Source organism: Tursiops truncatus, chromosome 11, assembly GCF_011762595.2.
Source record: "Tursiops truncatus isolate mTurTru1 chromosome 11, mTurTru1.mat.Y, whole genome shotgun sequence".
NCBI classification, from domain to species: domain Eukaryota; kingdom Metazoa; phylum Chordata; class Mammalia; order Artiodactyla; family Delphinidae; genus Tursiops; species Tursiops truncatus.
In genome coordinates, this window is record NC_047044.1 from 80,001,982 (window position 1) to 80,019,016 (window position 17,035).

General features: G+C 40.5%; 1 protein-coding gene across 12 annotated transcripts in view; it reads right to left on the minus strand.

Moving 5' to 3' along the window:
• Positions 1–159: 159 nt before the first annotated feature.
• The window catches only part of PPFIBP1 (PPFIA binding protein 1), a 177,942-nt gene continuing 161,066 nt past the window's right edge, over positions 160–17,035 (minus strand). For 10 of the 12 annotated variants that reach the window (XM_033866966.2, XM_033866967.2, XM_019936081.3 and 7 more), the window contains 13 exons: positions 16,463–16,634; positions 15,953–15,985; positions 13,660–13,810; positions 13,279–13,407; positions 11,277–11,427; positions 10,466–10,577; positions 9,539–9,627; positions 6,518–6,640; positions 5,846–5,971; positions 5,065–5,253; positions 3,169–3,348; positions 2,160–2,225; positions 160–2,018 (listed from right to left, as the gene is read on the minus strand). In XM_033866966.2, coding sequence (XP_033722857.1) covers positions 1,932–2,018; positions 2,160–2,225; positions 3,169–3,348; positions 5,065–5,253; positions 5,846–5,971; positions 6,518–6,640; positions 9,539–9,627; positions 10,466–10,577; positions 11,277–11,427; positions 13,279–13,407; positions 13,660–13,810; positions 15,953–15,985; positions 16,463–16,634 — 1,608 coding nt within the window. In that variant the 3' untranslated portion in view covers positions 160–1,931. The remainder of the gene's footprint in view (positions 2,019–2,159; positions 2,226–3,168; positions 3,349–5,064; positions 5,254–5,845; positions 5,972–6,517; positions 6,641–9,538; positions 9,628–10,465; positions 10,578–11,276; positions 11,428–13,278; positions 13,408–13,659; positions 13,811–15,952; positions 15,986–16,462; positions 16,635–17,035) is intronic. The other 2 variants (XM_033866971.2, XM_033866969.2) reach the window with 1 other exon arrangement.

Genomic DNA, 17,035 nt, shown 5'->3' on the forward strand with positions numbered 1-17,035 from the left:
CCTCAAATTTCTATGTGTTGATACATGCTATAAATCCTACTCAAACAAATTTATGGGAGTTTGTGAACTATAAAGAGTTGGTGTTACTATTCTCTAGAGCAGAAATAAAGGCTACTGGTTATTCCAAGCAAAGGAAAAGAAAGTAACAGACGATAAAAATATGAGGCAATTATCAATTGACTTTATTTCTTTTCATATGGTAATACCAGCAGTGCATAATATTTTGTAAATAAAATATATATCATCAAAAAATTTTAACCATATCACATATCATCAGTGATGTTACATTGTCCTGAATAAAGAATACTTGGCATCTATAACTGTCTCCTGGTATTTTTAACCAGGTTTGAATAACAAATTGTTTTTCAAATGGTGACACATATTCACATTAAAATAAAACACAATACGGTAAGAGTCCAATACGGTTACCAAATAATGAATGATAGGGGGCAAAAGATTATTATTAGCACTGAAGTATTTTAGTTATGAATAAATAGTAATTTAGTATCACAGGTTCCTTGATGAAAAGCTTGGTAACTTGTTAGCTTGAAAGATCATACCACTGACATTCAAATACAGTTTATTAAGCAAGTCCACTGACATATACTGAACTACCCACCCTATGCCAATTTGTGAAAACCTGTCTTTACCACCATTGGCTATCATGAGTAATGATGAAGTACTGAATAAAAAATAGAATATTCTTTCTAATACCCCTAGAAAATAATAAACATAATAACAGTTTTTGTTGCAGCTTTCTTTATAAAGAATGTCTGGGACCTGTGCTACAGAAAAACATGAACTGCATTTTATCATCACAATATAGCCATTATGAAACTAATTTTGCAGGCTTTGAGTTACTGAACTCTGATTGAGACAAAATATTCAGACAAGTATTCAGCTTTTTAAAAAAAATCCCATTCACTAATAGCCTGAGAAATGTACAATTAATAACATTAGGAAGACTGTCAGTATTTTGATGTAATGATATATTTAGCAAAGAGGAAGATAAGAAGCTTAATACTGTATAGGGCTTTGTTTTGTTTTGTTTGTTTCTTCAGAAATTATCTCTACAAAATTTGGGGGAGTTTCTGAATGCATTCAAGTTAATAGTATTTAAATGTCCCTCAAATTCTCCCTTATGAGGTAAGAGGATCCAAGATTAAGGTTGAAATTCTTAAAAAGCTATTCAACAATTTTGTGATGTATCCTCAAAGAAGGGGTATGTCATATATGCTAATTTAGTCGGCATGATCAACATCATTAAATTCAGTTTTGGAGAAAGAAAGATCATTTATGACCTCTCCAAGAACCAGCTGGTATACGAAAATTTTGATCACTGTATTTTTTTTAATGTGCTCTTTTTACCATCTTCCTTATGTCACAAAATAAAAGTTCTATTTTCTATGTACTAAGTATATACATATATTTAGAAAAATATATAAAAATGGGACAATATGTGGAGGCACGTGGAGGTGTGGCTGGCATTTAGTGGGCGCACTGAACGCTTAAAGAAATTCCACATGTTGATTTTGAAAGCATATAACGTCCTGCTTCAAGGGCTGCAGTGCTGTCAAAAATCATTCCCTCACTGGTTACTGCTTCCCAAATCCTCCACGCTGTGAATGTAGATGGAAACACTATGGCAAAATACTCATATTAAATGCAACACTTTAAATATAATATATCACAGATTTTTTTTCTTTACATTAAATAGAGGAAAAACAATTATACTCTCATTCACCAGTGTCTTATTTGTCATGGCAACTTTAGAATCGGCACCTATTCCCTGCTTTCCATTTCCACTTCTAAACGAGAAGTGGGAATGATGAACAATATACAATCTGTTGCTTATTGTAGATACTGTGACTGTTTGAGAAATAAAGCGGAACAAAGATGAAGGGTTCCCCGTGCTCATCCAGGTGCTGCGGTCAGACATTTGAGTCTTCATCGGTGATGCTGGCGCTGGGGGAACGGGCAGCAAAATCTTTAAACATCTCGTCTTCCTTTAACATGTGCTGGAAGACAAGGAGGTGGGAGTCACACACACCGAGTGCCACGCACTCTGCACCACCCGCTCTCCACTACACATGCAGTCCTTTGTGGTCACTCTCAAACTTATTTTTAGAAGAACATTTGAAATTCGTTTTACAACTTACGGTTAGATTGTTGATGCCCTCGGAGAATGCGCCTATCTGTCTCACTGTCCCTTCTGAGTCTTCCATCTGCAATGAACATACCATGACATGACTACTCATTTGCAATAATTTCAAGGAAAGTACAGCAAAATGAACACAAATCTAAGAAGAAATAGTGCAAGTGGTACTGAACGGGATAGGAGCAACAGAACACTCCTGTTGCATCTCCTCCCACTAATGCAACTGAATGTTAAAGATGAGAAGAAACACTTTACTGGCACATGTAGCCTAATGCTCTGATGTTGATAATGGCACCAGCAGACTGTTACTTAGAAGGCAATATTCAGATGCATGCCCTCATACTGAAAAGGCTAAGGAGTATGAGCTGTCCGTTCCTCACTTGTTTTAATACATAAATTTCCTTAATACTGAGATGGTATAACATAGGTAAAAATAGCACAGGCTTTGAAACCAGCCGGGCAGGTTAGAATCCCAGTGATGCTACCAGCTCTTCTATCTTGTGTAAGTTACTTAACCATTCTGTGTCTCAGTTTCCTTATCTCTAAAATGAGGATAACAATACTCCCCACGTATTAGGATTACCCTGAACATTAACACGTTACATGCTTAGGGTAGTGCCTGGGATGTAGTAAGCAATCTGTTAAGTGCTCACTTTTATCATTATATTATTATCTTTATTTGTAGGCATTTAAGGAAAATGTCTTTGGTTAGTAGACACAGTGCACTAAGTTTTCATTTAGTGTTTCAGTACTGGAAGAACTTTTTTTTTTTTTGTGGTACACGGGCCTCTCACTGTTGTGGCCTCTCCCATTGCGGAGCACAGGCTCCGGACGCGCAGGCTCAGCAGCCATGGCTCACGGGCCCAGCCGCTCCGCGGCATGTGGGATCCTCCCGGACCGGGGCATGAACCCGTGTCCCCTGCATCGGCAGGCAGACTCTCAACCGCTGCGCCACCAGGGAAGCCCAATACTGGAAGAACTTTAAAACAGGTATACAGGGTTACGTTTACCTGCTCTAACCGGTCCAAGTCGTCCTCATCATACAGGTGCATGTCCAAACCAGGCTTAAATCCTTTCTTAGATGTACCTCCTGAGGCCTGTCCCAATTCCATTGGACAAACATATTCCTCCCCATCTTCCTGTTTCTTCTTTCTCAGATTCCCAAAATTGCTGAAGGTAAGTTTCTTTGGCTTTAAAAGAAAAGCAAATAAAAACATCCAGGGACTTGATAAAATTCATATGAAAAGGACCAATAACACGTATAATTTAATTATTCACACTACAGAGAAAAGCAATTGGATGATTAAGTGGGTATAAGAGAAACAAAGGCATCCTAGGCATATGACTGACATCCAAATGTGATAAAGGATCCTTATTATGACTCTCAGAAGATTAAGCTTGTCCTCCTTATTCATACCAACTAGCTGGGTAGTCACTGTGAAAAGCAAAATATGCCAAGAGCCTTAGTTTTGATAGACAGACCTTAATGCAATGAGATTTCTCAGGGCTGAATTCAATTTTGCAAGGTTTTCTAATCTAAGATCAGCAAAAGAAAATGGCCATTACTGTATTTTCTTTTTGGGTGAGGCTATGATTATCCTGTATGCCTATTATGCTTCCATAACAGGACTGGTAACTGCTGAAAAGAAACCCGCTCTACTGGAGAGAGAATTTCCAGTGAGAGAAGAGAAACTCCATCTTTTCACTGGATAGTCCCTGAGACTATATGTTAAAAGGGGATGGTGATCAGGCTGACGCTGAGAATTTAAATAGAACAGAATCTCTCAGAGGTTTCAAATTTGGTACATCATCATTTTTTTTTTTTTTTTTTTTTTTTTGCGGTACGCGGGCCTCTCACTGTTGCAGCCTCTCCCGTTGCGGAGCACAGGCTCTGGACACGCAGGCTCAGCGGCCATGGCTCACGGGCCCAGCCGCTCTGCGGCACGTGGGATCCTCCCGGACCGGGGCACGAACCCGTGTCCCCTGCATCGGCAGGCGGACTCTCAACCACTGCGCCACCAGGGAAGCCCCTAAATCTGGTACATCTTTTAAGGGAGAAAGGGAGCTAAAGAGGAAGTGTCGGGTAGGTAAAAGTGGTTTAAAAAAAAAAAGTTTGTGGAGGAGCCACATCTGTGGAGGAATCAGTAAACCCTACCTCTACATTCCGTTAGTTGAGATAACGGACTCAGAAGAGCTCACGGAAGAGTGATTTAAAGAAGAAAAAGTGATCTGAATTTGGTATGATCCATGAATCCAGGTAAATCTGGAGATACCCATTCTCTGCTGGTCTACTGTGGATCATTTCTTTGTTTTTTTTTTGCGGTACGCGGGCCTCTCACTGTTGTGGCCCCTCCCGCTGCGGAACACAGGCTCCGGACGCGCAGGCTCAGCAGCCATGGCTCACGGGCCCAGCCGCTCCGCAGCATGTGGGATCCTCCTGGACTGGGGCACAAACCCGTGTCCCCTGCATCGGCAGGTGGACTCTCAACCACTGCGCCACCAGGGAAGCCCTGTGGATCATTTCTGAATTATCTTTTCCTAGCTTGCAAGGCTGGTTAATGATAAGTATGAGAAGAAATCCTCCTCTTATGCTTGATTTATCCATAGGATAACTGCAATCAATACTGGGCCCAAGTCATGGGCTTTCTGCATTGGCGAAACATCAATTATAGAAGCCAACATCAGGTTCCTTATATTGTTAACTCTAATAAAATAAATGATTTGAGCAAAGATTCCCCCCAGAAGGAAACCTTCAAAAATGCATTTTCCTAATTACTCTTAAAGATGCATTTACCTTCAACCCATCCACAAAACTTAGTAAACCTCAGAAAATGGGATAGCCAGGTAACAGTCAAAACTGAGCCTTTGCTAAAGGCAACTATTAAATGGTAGGAGCTTGAACCAACCTTCACTTTGGCAGTAGCTGTCAAAAGTACATAATCTGGTAACTCCATGGCATCCCGCTTCTGGTGTTGGGCCTCAGCACCGATCAGAAGGTTGAAATGAGTGGCCAAATGTCTTCGCAGCAGGGTCTTGCTTGGTGGGATGTTCAGTAACTGAGCCATTGTTTCCACATTAAAACGAGGTTCTAGAACCTACAGGAAAAAATAAGATTCTTTAAGACACCAGGTATCATACATGTCTGCACTGTGCTCTATAATCTGCAAAGCTCTTCCACTTAGTTATCTCCAATGGCCCTCTCAACAGCCCAGTGAGATAGACTATGGACTTTGATCTTCAATTTAAATATCTTTTCTTTGTTTTGCCTAAGCTAGTGAGAAGTAGAGCTGGTCCTGACATCCAGGCATTACAAAGCTGGGGCTTCTGCCTCTCTGAAGTGGTACCTTTGGGAGCCAACTCCTTATGCAACATCAACGTGCAGAAATATAGTCCGTATCTCTGCAGGGATTTTAAAACATGATCATATGAGAGCCAGTGGCCAGATGTTATCCAACATGAAAGAGGATAATAAAAGAGAAATGGGTTTAAATCCAATCTAGAGTTATATGATATAAGTAAAAACTATGGGACAGAATACTCTGAAAGTAAAGATTCACTAGAAATGTTGCAGGAGAGTTCAGTTAGATGACTTTAGGATCATGACCAGCCAACAGGTAAGAGCCTACTCATTAGACTGATGGAAACACAATGATAAGAAGTCGGTTTTAAATGAAAACAGAGTTTTACCATGAGCCCACCATGGACACCACTGCCTCTGAGATTGGGGGCATATTCCGCCAAGTCCACGGAGCGCAGCCACTCCATCACGCGATGATTGGTCCACTGCTGAACCTCTGATGGGGTGATGCTATTCTGTGGGAACAAACCACCACCCAGAGCTTCAGTCACTGACTATGGGGTTCCAAATATTAAACCTGCATGCTCGTTCTGAAGATCCTGCCTCATGCAGCGGAGTTGTTCTACATCCCACTAAATGTTGATAGAGAAAAAGGTAAAAAGGTGTTTGCTAGTTTGAATTCTCTTTTAAGGAACCTGTGTCCCAGAGTTTTAAGTTTCTTGCATTCTAATAAAGCAGGGCTTTAGGAAAGGTAGTCTTTACAGTGATTTAACTTTGGGGCTTAAGGAGGCAAGAAAATAAAATACACCCAAGAAAGGAGGAAGGAAAACTAGAACACAATCCTTGGCTTCAGTTATACAGGCAGAACCATCCCGGGGGGAAAGGAAGGAATATAGGAAGACAAAGCCTCAGAAGTAAATGAGGCTGGATTCGAGGCTCTGAGGGAACCAGATGCTTTCCTTCCCTGAAGGCTCCAAGAGGAAATGGGTCTTAATGTCTCCACACGGGCAGTCACATGCACGGAATGTGTATGCTGTGTAAACCTCAACCTCAGATGCTACCTCGTCAGAGGGTCGCCTCCGCAGACAGTTTGGTTCAAAGTTATTGATCCTTAGGACTTGGATGGCCCTCTTGATACTGAGATGATGGAGCACGCTCATGACCTTCAAAGACAGTAAGTCATCCTGCAAAACAAAACAAAAAGAGGCGCTCACTGAGCAGACCTAGAGCAGGAGAACCTTCTCAGGGAAACCTCAGAAAACTCAATTAAAAGTAGAAGTGCACCTCTAACAATAGGCCTCAAGGGCTTGTCAGGATTTTCAAAGCTTTTATGTAGTAACAGAACTCTTTTTCCTGTGCTGAACAAAATTTTCTCTAGGACCCCAGTATACAATAGAAGGGAACCAAAATTCATGTTGTCCCAACTGAAGCTGACTTCTACCTGTTCCTCTCTCTTCCACTGAGATAAGACTGTGGGACTGCACAGCTCTGAAAAACACAGTTTGAAAAGCACTCGCTAGGCCACGACAAAAGGTGACCAGCTATGATTTGATTTGATAAAACAGATGACTGAGAGCAAGCAATGTTCACCGATGACCAAGAGCTGGTTTTCTGAGCTAAGGCACATCACAGTTTGGGGGAAAACCAGAAGAGTGCTCCCATTACACTATCCCCCCAGCCTCGAGAAATCTCTGGTTCTAGAATATTGTGCTTTATCTAGCAGACGCTGTGAACAGTTTTGGAAAAATTATATGTTAATCGATGCAAAGCTTCTGGTGAGAAGCAAGAGAGAAGAGAAATGAAGAAGTTATATGTAGCAACCTATATCACCAAGTGATTCCTTTAAGGAATAACTTTCACCAGTCTGTGGCTACTGGGAACTTTTCAAACACACCAAAACAAATTATTTTAGAAGAAGGTGATTTGGGGGAGTGGGGGGCCCGTGTCAAGATAAGCACCAATCTACTTCCAAACACACCCAGAAAATAAACAAGGAAAACATCCACTTTAGGCACACCTTACCGAGAACACATTTCTTAATACAGGAAAAAAATTAACCTATTACAGAGATATTTTAAAAATAAAATTATAAAACAGTTTAAATCCTTAAGACTACTTACTGAGGAAAAATTATTTCCTGAATTTTTTCTAGATTAATGTCTTAAAAACAGTGCCTGAGGATAGGTTAGACAGGGCATTTAACGTATTTTAATCTAAGATTGAGACACCCATTCAAAACATTTCCACGTGGGTTATGCATAATGTTTACAATGTAAATAAAATGTTCATTATTTTAGTTAAGGGATTTTAAAAGTAGGGATTTCTTTTAAATCAAGACACGCTTTTTTGAGGGGGGGATTTAAAAAAATCTTTTAAGTAATTTTAGATTTACAGAGGAGTTGCCAAAGATAGTACAGAGTCCCACAGACCCTTCATCCAGCTTCTTCTAATGTTAACACCTTATATAACCACGATATTCAGCAAAACTAAAAACTTAACACAGACAATAATAAAATTCAATTAAACCCAGGTTTTATTCAGATTTCACCAGTGTTTCTACTAGGTCCTTTTTCTGACCCAGGATCCAATCCAGGATACCAATTTCTAAAAGACTTTTTGTGACTTAGGATTCTGGGGTCAAATTTTCTAAGGTAATTTATTCTTTTATAGCCGCAAAGGTTATACATTTGCCTTTTGTGATTTTCAGCCTCAATTTGCTCACATTCCCACAGGAACATACCCATACCTAGATAGGCAGGCAAACAGGCACAAATGCTCTGATTTCCTACTACTTTCTAACAGTGGAAACTTGGTTAAGTTACCCAATTTCTCAATTCTTTTGTTTTCTCATCTGAAAGCTGGGGATAACAGAGTGCTGAGAACTGAGTATTAATTATGAGCAAAGTGTCTGAAAGAGTGTCTGGCACACAGTACGCAACATGCCACACGCTCGTGTTATTTTACCTTCAGTTTACATGACGTGCCCACCACGGTTCAGACTTTGGTTCAGGGATGGAGGAGAAAATGAGCTGAACCCCAAATTTCTTTGATATTGAAAAATTCCTAAATAAGTTAAGTTAGCTGTTTGAAACTTTCAACTTATTTTAACAAGATACTTGTGGTAGTCGAATCCACAAAAGGCCATTTAAATAAAAGCATCTTAGGCAGAACACTCCTAGTACCATGGAGTCTAGAACAAGTTCTCCCGGAACCCATCTTTCCCCACTGCCATAAAGTAGGGAAAAGTCCTTCTACCCATTGGACAGAGGCTAAAAATATGAAACAGTAATGAAGGAATGAGAGTGAAGGCCTATCTCTGCTTTACTCCAGTAAATCCAGCAGAACTGGTTTGAAGTGAGACAGGCTGGGGGTTTCAGGAAACAGTGCTCAAAAGTGGAAGGGAGGGCTTCCCTGGTGATGCAGTGGTTGAGAGTCCGCCTGCCGATGCAGAGGACGCGGGTTCGTGCCCCGGTCCGGGAGGATCCCATATGCTGCGGGGTGGCTGGGCCTGTGCGCCATGGCCACTGAGCCTGCACATCTGGAGCCTGTGCTCCGCAGCGAGAGAGGCCACAACAGTGAGAGGCCCGCGTACCGCAAAAAAAAAAAAAAAAAAAAAGTGGAAGGGAAGGGAAAAGAAAGTCCCAGTGGATGACAAGTCCCAGCCTTTTGAGTGGTCACTGCTTATAGGAACATATCCCTTAGAAACTGCCAGGGCTGCAAAACTCTACATTCTCTCATTTTCAACATTTTGATGACATATAATTCACATAGCATAAACTTCACCCATTGAAAGTGTACACTTCAATGTCTATGTTATTGAATATATACAAAATCAACTGTTTGGATAACTTAGTTTCAGTTAGGTTTCACATAGCTTAAATCAGGATTTCAAAATTCCCAAGGCTATTGCAATCACAACTTCAACTTAGAAAAATATGCCTGCCCCTCTCCTCAAGTTAAAACAACCCCTTCAAACTCCAGCGGAATCACTGTGAAAACACTGTATTTTGCTTACCCTATTTCTGTGTTTTTCAGAGAAAAACAGTTTTATCCCCCCCAAACCCCAGGAGTGAGTTACTTACAACAGTCATGTAATGAAGCATTCGACCATCTACCCGTCCTTCATCAAACTGGGTCTTGTATTGGGGGAGACCAATATCATCCAACCATCCTAAGGATAGAAATGAGTGTCATTAATGACCCACAGAACACCCATTCTTGTGATGAAAAAGAGAAAACCATAATTCAAAAAGAGTCATGTACCACAATGTTCACTGCAGCACTATTTACAATAGCCAGGACATGGAACCAACCTGAATGTCCATCCACAGATGAATGGATAAAGAAGATGTGGCACATATATACAATGGAATATTACTCAGCCATAAAAGGAAACGAAATTGAGTTATTTGTAGTGAGGTGGATGGACCTAGAGTCTGTCATACAGAGTGAAGTAAGTCAGAAAGAGAAAAACAAATACCGTCTGCTAACGCATATATATGGAATCTAAAAAAAAAAAAAGAAATGGTACTGATGAACCTAGTTGCAGGGCAGGAATAAAGAGGTAGACATAGAGAGTGGACTTGAGGACATAGGGTGGGAGGGGGAAGCTGGGGCAAAGTGAGAGTAGCATTGACATACACACACTACCGAATGCAAAATAGTTGGCTGGTGGGAAGCAGCAGCATAGCACAGGGAGATCGGCTTGGTGTTTTGCGATGACCTAGAGGGGTGGGACAGGGAGGGCGGGAGGGAGGCTCAAGAGGGAGGGGATATGGGGACATGTGTATGCATATGGCTGATTCGCTTTGTTGTGCAACAGAAACTAACACAGTATGTGAAGCAATTATACTCCAATAAAGATCTATTAAAAAAACCAAAAAACCAAAACAACAAAAAAGAAAAAGCAGCTATATGTGTGTGTGTGTGTGTGTGTGTGTGTGTGTGTGTGTGTGTGTGTGTGTATAAAATTCATTCATTCACTCATTCATGAATTTAAACCCTCTTACTAGTGACCCAGTTGAAATCCAGCTTTCCATGATTGGTTTCTTCTTCGGATCCCAGGGCTTGCAGTGCCAGCTGGAGTTTCTTTCGATGAAGTAAATGCTTGATTCCAAGTTCCTGAATTAATAAAAAGAAACACTGGCATTACAACTCTGTCAACATGGGCTGGATGCCACTGGCAAAGGATGCAAGTTCCTCGAAAATCAAGCCAGCATTGAAGACCCAATAATTACATTAAATCAGAATACTAACCCAGGCTGTAAAATGTTGCTGAACAAAAGGCCCCTAGAAAGACCACCGCAGTTGTTTTAGTGGTATGTTAGATATTCCCCACTAGGCTCCTTCCTTTGCAAGATAGGAACTGTAGCATGCATAACAGAAATTCTACCCCTATTTTGTACTAAATGTTTTGTACTAAATGGGAAGAAATGTTAAATAGCTGGACATTAAGTGTCGGACTCTTTTTTTCCCTTTTGCAAAGTGAAATTGAATTGCATATATTACACTGAGAAGACGGACCAATGATAAAACCACAGAATGGTTTTGAGAAATATGAACTGAAACTTTATTATATGTCTATATAATTATTTTTTCATTAAAATGCCCAGTGGCTTAAGTGTTTCATAAGGAATCATTAAGACCAGGTCCTCCCTTTAAGTCCATGAGATAAAATAATCATGAAGCAGGAAACTCAGACTTTTTCTAGAATACTTACTGGCTCTACCCACTCCCCTTTCTGGAATATAAAACAAATCTACATTCATATTCCTCTCTCTCTCTCTCTCCATTGTGCAAACAAAATAGAGAAGCATTCACCTTCTCTAGATCTTGTTGAGAAGCCTGCAAAAGTGTTTGGCCAGATGCAATCCAGCGCTTGCCAGAGTTCAGGTAGGACCCCAAGCCCTGTTCCACAAGCCAATTGCAAACCTGTTCCTTGGTCCACTTGGCAAATGGCATATCCAAGTCACTACAGGAAAATGAACAATCGCATGAAAAACAATTAAAAGCCAATCCGCTAAGTTACCATCAGGGCTGAACAACTGCATATTCAATAGACATGGAGATTCCCTGGTGATACACATTTGACTATGGGAAGCCTAATTTTTAGTACATATTTGGTGGAGTAAGTGATACTGGAGATGAAAGCTCCCTTGTAAGACCACAGTCTTCATGTCAAACAAAACCACTAAAGATTCATCATGATTTAACATGTTTTATAGAAGAAGACTGAGTTAAACCAACAGCTCAAGTTATTATACTACTTTCAGCTAATGTTGTTTAGAGATTGAATTTACAATCAGAAAACACTAGGCCAGACTGAAAGAAACTCAAGTCTAACTTGAATTAACTTTAGTAGAATTACGGTTTCTCTCCAGATGGTATTCAATGAGAAGAGGGCAATATGCCATCACTGAGAATGAGAAAGTACAATCAAAGCAAATTTCTGCTTTCTTTTACTATTTTTTAATTAATTAATTTTTTTCTATCAAAGTATAGTTGACTTACAATGTTGTGTTAGTTTCTTTTACTGTTTTTACAAGTAGTGTTCCTGTTTGGAAAAAAAATGTGGCGATGAACAAATTTTTTTTTCTTTTAAACAGCACAAGCAAGTCCTCTACTGTGTACAAAGAGAACATATGGCAAATGAGACTGTTTGGTATTTGAAGAAGGCCAAAGAGAGTTTCCTCCTTGATGAAACTGGGCAGCATTCTGCCTGGGTGGGAAGGACCATGTGTAAAAGGTTTCTAGCCCATTATCATCTTAAAAGATTTAGTATCAATGATTTGTGCTATATATTTGCCAACTCCATCCTCTTTTATGTTGAGCGAATCAACACAGCAGTTCCAAAACAGCCCTAAACTGTGATAAGGGTGTAGGAAAAGTTCTTAGAGTCTTAATAGATAAAAACATTACACAGTCCTGATAAATTAAAGAATTCGGATAGAATGTATGTCTTTTAAGTGTTTTCACAGACTGTATCAATTACTAATGTTTACTGAACAGTTATTATTTGCCAGATACTTAACACACGTTAACTCATTTAATCGTCACAATCATCTTTTGGGGTAAGTACTAATTCATACTATGGGAAACAGAGGCGCAGAGCATGGGAGTAATTGCTCAAGGCCACTCAGCTTGTAGGAAGCGGTGAAGCCAGAAATCAGGTCCAAGCAGTCTGTCTCTGGAACCTATTCTTTTTCTTTTTAAAGGAAAGTACAGCTGAGTCAGTGTTGTGTTAATTTCCAGTGTACAGCAAAGTAATTCAGGTATACATATATATCTATATATATATTACTTTTTCATATTCGTTTCCATTCTGCTTTATTACAGGCTGTTGAATATAGTTCCCTGTGCTACACAGTAGGACCTTGTTGTTTATCCATCCTACATATAATGGTTTGCATCTGCTAATCCCAAACTCCCAATCCATCCCTCCCCCGCCTCCCCTCCCCCTTGGCAACCACAAGTCTGTAGAACCTATTCTTAACCACTATGCTATCCCATCTTTCCAGAGCTATGCTTTAGAGTACTAATAACTGTTTTCTATGTAAAATTTAAGAGCCATTCTAGTACAGATGCTGCTGATACTTTAGCTCTGGGTCCTCACCTAGCTCACAGAGCCTTCATCTTCTGTACAGTTTTTCACCAACCACAGCCGAATTGCACTGCTCTAAAGATGATGGAGCCTTCCACAAGGCACAGCAGTAAGCAATAGATTTGACTGTCTAACCCAGGGTCAATACTAACACCACAGGTGCTCACGAGACCTTGATGCTTGGGTAGAGATGCAAAAGACCATTTGTTTGACTGTTCTTACCTGTTAGATTGTCCCAAATCTCGAGACCAACCCAATCGGGGTCCTGCAGTTGCCCTTGTCCCTCCTCTTTTGAATTCAGGCTCAGACATGTCATCTGGGTTAAATGTAGTTGATTGACTTCTCCTAAGTCTGAAAAGAAGACACAGCACATTAGACCTGAGGAAGCCTTCGACTTTAATCAGAACATTTTAAACTGACGCTTACGTATGGTTAGAATAGACATTTGGATTTAAACTTTAACTGAGATTCAATGAGTTAATGAATCCCAATTGCCATCCATAAAAGGATCACAAAAGCCTTACAATTTCGTAACTATTTTCAGCCGATTTTCCATTTACTCCTACATTTGAGCCACATATAAGACAAAGCTCTGTTACTTACTTTCCAAAGAGTCTCATGATACCCCTAGATTTCTTTTTGGAATCCGGCGATGGTGGCGATATCTGGAAGGGACTGCTCCCCTGTGGATCTTTTGGCTGAGACGACACACCAGCCAGATCTAAATGCTCAGGTGTCTCCTTCTCTGTTTCAGCTGTTCCAAGAACAGGATACAAACTTGGTGAATTTTAAAATATGGAATGAACATGACTAGATGTTAACCTCCTTGGTTTAAGCAACTGTTAAGAATTCTTCTTCTGTTGGTCTATAAACCAGTGACTTACAAAGAACACCCTGCAAATATTAAAAATGGAACACAAATCTATGTTCTGCTCTACAGCCTACTCTACTGTGTACCAAGTTCATTAACTTACAAATTACAACTTCTTCGAGATTCAAAGGTGGGATAGGATTACCATATTCTTTCCTTGACTGATCTGAATTCGTAATGAGATTATACTCAATCTTGCTACAGCACTTGGTTCTGTTGACTACCTCCTCCAAAACTGTCATCTCCTTTAGCTTCCTGACATGACATGCTTCTAGATCTGTCATCTGAAAGTTTCTTTGCTGTACCACTGTTTTCTCTTCTTCTTCCACTCCAAGATTCTGTCCTGGGCTCCCTCTGCAGGATCTTTTGACAAGCTCACGCACTCTATGCTCAGCACGAAATGATGGCTTTGCTCATTTATAAGCAGCTGGTATCAGAATCTCTGAGCCTAATAATCTCTCTCCCCAGCTTCAGTATCTGAATGTCTGTGGATATTCCCAATTTGATGTGCCAGGGATATCTTGGACTCAACAAATCCATCCAATTTTCCTGAGAGTCTTCTCTTACATTTTTGTATTTCATATTGCATTAATACTAGTTCATTTTCTCCCTGTTATTCCAGTCCAAACTCTTTGTCATTTTCTTTTCATTCCCTCCTTTCCTTTGGCATTTACATCAAATTGTTTACCAAGTCCTGGCAATTCTTCATATAAGAAATGTATTCCTATTTATAATGTAATGTTTCAGACACTGAGAGAAGAATGAACTGGGTCTTCATAAATTTTTCATTTGACATAAATCAATGCCAGTTGATTCTGCCGTAAAACAATAACATCCAAGTCTGCTACTCTCAGACCTCCTAGCATCAACTATCCTAGTTCTTTTAGCTGTCTTTTAACAGACGATCCCACACTAGCAAACACAAGGAATGCTGTTTCCTCAATGTGAGAATGTGCACTTTTATACAGCAAAGTAAAAGTTGTACAAAAACCACAGGGACAGTGTTTCAGCAAGATCTAAAAGTTGCAGAGGCTGACTTTTCTATGAAGCAGAGCTGTGATTACAGGTTATGGTAAGCAGCATTTGCCTCTTAGCGTTGACAATGTGTTTCTTCTAAGAAAGATGCAAAAACATTTGAAAATAGTTGTCTGAAGAGATCATTTTTGTTCACCTTGTGTTCATTCTGGACATTTAAGGGTACAGAGAGAGAGAGAAGTCACCTTTGCTGATCTACATGAATACCTCTGTGGATATCTATACAAGGTAATAGGACCTATTGGGAAAACCCAAAAGAACATTTCCATTCAAACCCTACAGCCATGACGGTTACAGGTGTCCCTGAAAATGCTGCCCAGCCCAGCTTTATTTTAAAAGCATCCTGTTTTTATTTTTATTTTGAGGATTTTTCCCCTACTGTATTCTGCCCTTTAAAGAGGAAAACTGAGCTTCCCCTCTCCTAAAATCGCTTTGGGGGTGACTCCTCAGATATCACATAAAGTTACCTCTGCTGTCACTAAATGTCACCCGCATCTTCAAAGCAATAATGCGTCAGAAGAATGTTCCCCTAAGAGAAGTCAGTCTAAAATGAACGTCTTCAATGTCTTCCACAGACCTGTTTGGCTAAAAACATTTCTTTCTGGAGGCTGGGGAAACGTTACCATGGAGAAGGAGTCGCAAGGCCCTGCGAGTTAGTGTGATGTGATATGTGCTTCGGGGTGAAGGAGCTGGATTTATGACACCAGGGCACTCCTGCCCTGCACTCGGATGGCCGCTGGGCACATCTAGGTCCTCGCAGAGCTGCTCGCAAGGTGCCATTAGCGTGGGTTACAGCAGCGCTTAGGCTCGGAAGCAAAGGCTCTATAGAGAGTCCTTTTCAGCGGAAGGTGGAAGGAACACTCTGGAGTAGAGGACTCCGTTTTCTGATGCTGCCAGCTCACGTTCTAGAGATGACAGACGCCCAAGAGCAGGGGTTAGCGCGGTGGGGAGCGAGGCGCCGGCGAAGGAGGCATGCGGGGTGTACGGTACCTAAGGTGGGCGCACTGGCGCTTCGCTTACGGTCTTCAGAAATCCCAACAACGCACACAATCACACGCAGCCCAATGGAGAGAACACAGGGGAGTGACAAAATGAGACACAGATCAAACTCCTACTCATAAAATACACACACTGGGAGGGAGGGTGGGCACCGCACTGTGCTTCCGACGCTATACACAGACTCCATTAGCAGTGTCAATATGGGGTTAATTTTATCCTCTTTCGGAATAGATGGGAAACTGCTTGTAATGACGTCAGAGAGAATCACGGTTTTTGGTCTTTCCTCTAAGTTTACACCCAGAACAGAGAGCAGGGTGAGAAAGTCCACACTATCTTTACCTCTGAATTAAGCCCATGGAAGCATTTTTTGCTAACTTTTCCCCCAAGTCATTCACCGTCATTTCTGAGAAAGAGAAATGTACAAATAGATGAATAAGGGAAAAGACAGATCTTTTCCTCATTCTGGAAGAATTAAGGCAAAGGCATTTTGGCCACACATACCCAAGTTTGGCGCACTTGCTGTCCTCTTGTTACTTTTGATTTTAAAAAAGCCGCGACCAAAGGAAGATCTGGTTTTTCGAGTGCCAAAGGGATTGTCATCCACAGAGGCATCATGTCCCGGAGCTTTGTGAGGGAGGCTCCCAAATGGGCTACTTTCTACCAGAGCTTTAGCCTGAAAGAAAAGTGATAATAAATGTGACACAGCACGAATGTGCATCATTATTAGGACATGCCCGGCACAGTACTAAATATGTTACAAACATGATTTTATTAAAAGAATAACTGAACTAACAAATTGATTACGAATGTCACATGCCTTGTTAGAAGTTAAAAAAGGTCAGTTCTGAAAGCTACTTAAGGAACAACAACAAAGACATGTTCATCACTGATCTTAATCTATGTATTTAGGGCTTTAAATATTTAGGACAGATTTAGACATTCTCAAATTTTATTTTCATTTTATTTGCCTCATAGACATGGAGATAAAATATTATGTAACTAGCAGTAGATTTCCTACTTTTCTATCATTTATGACAAAGATTTGGCTATGATATAGTTCTCAGTCTTTATAAC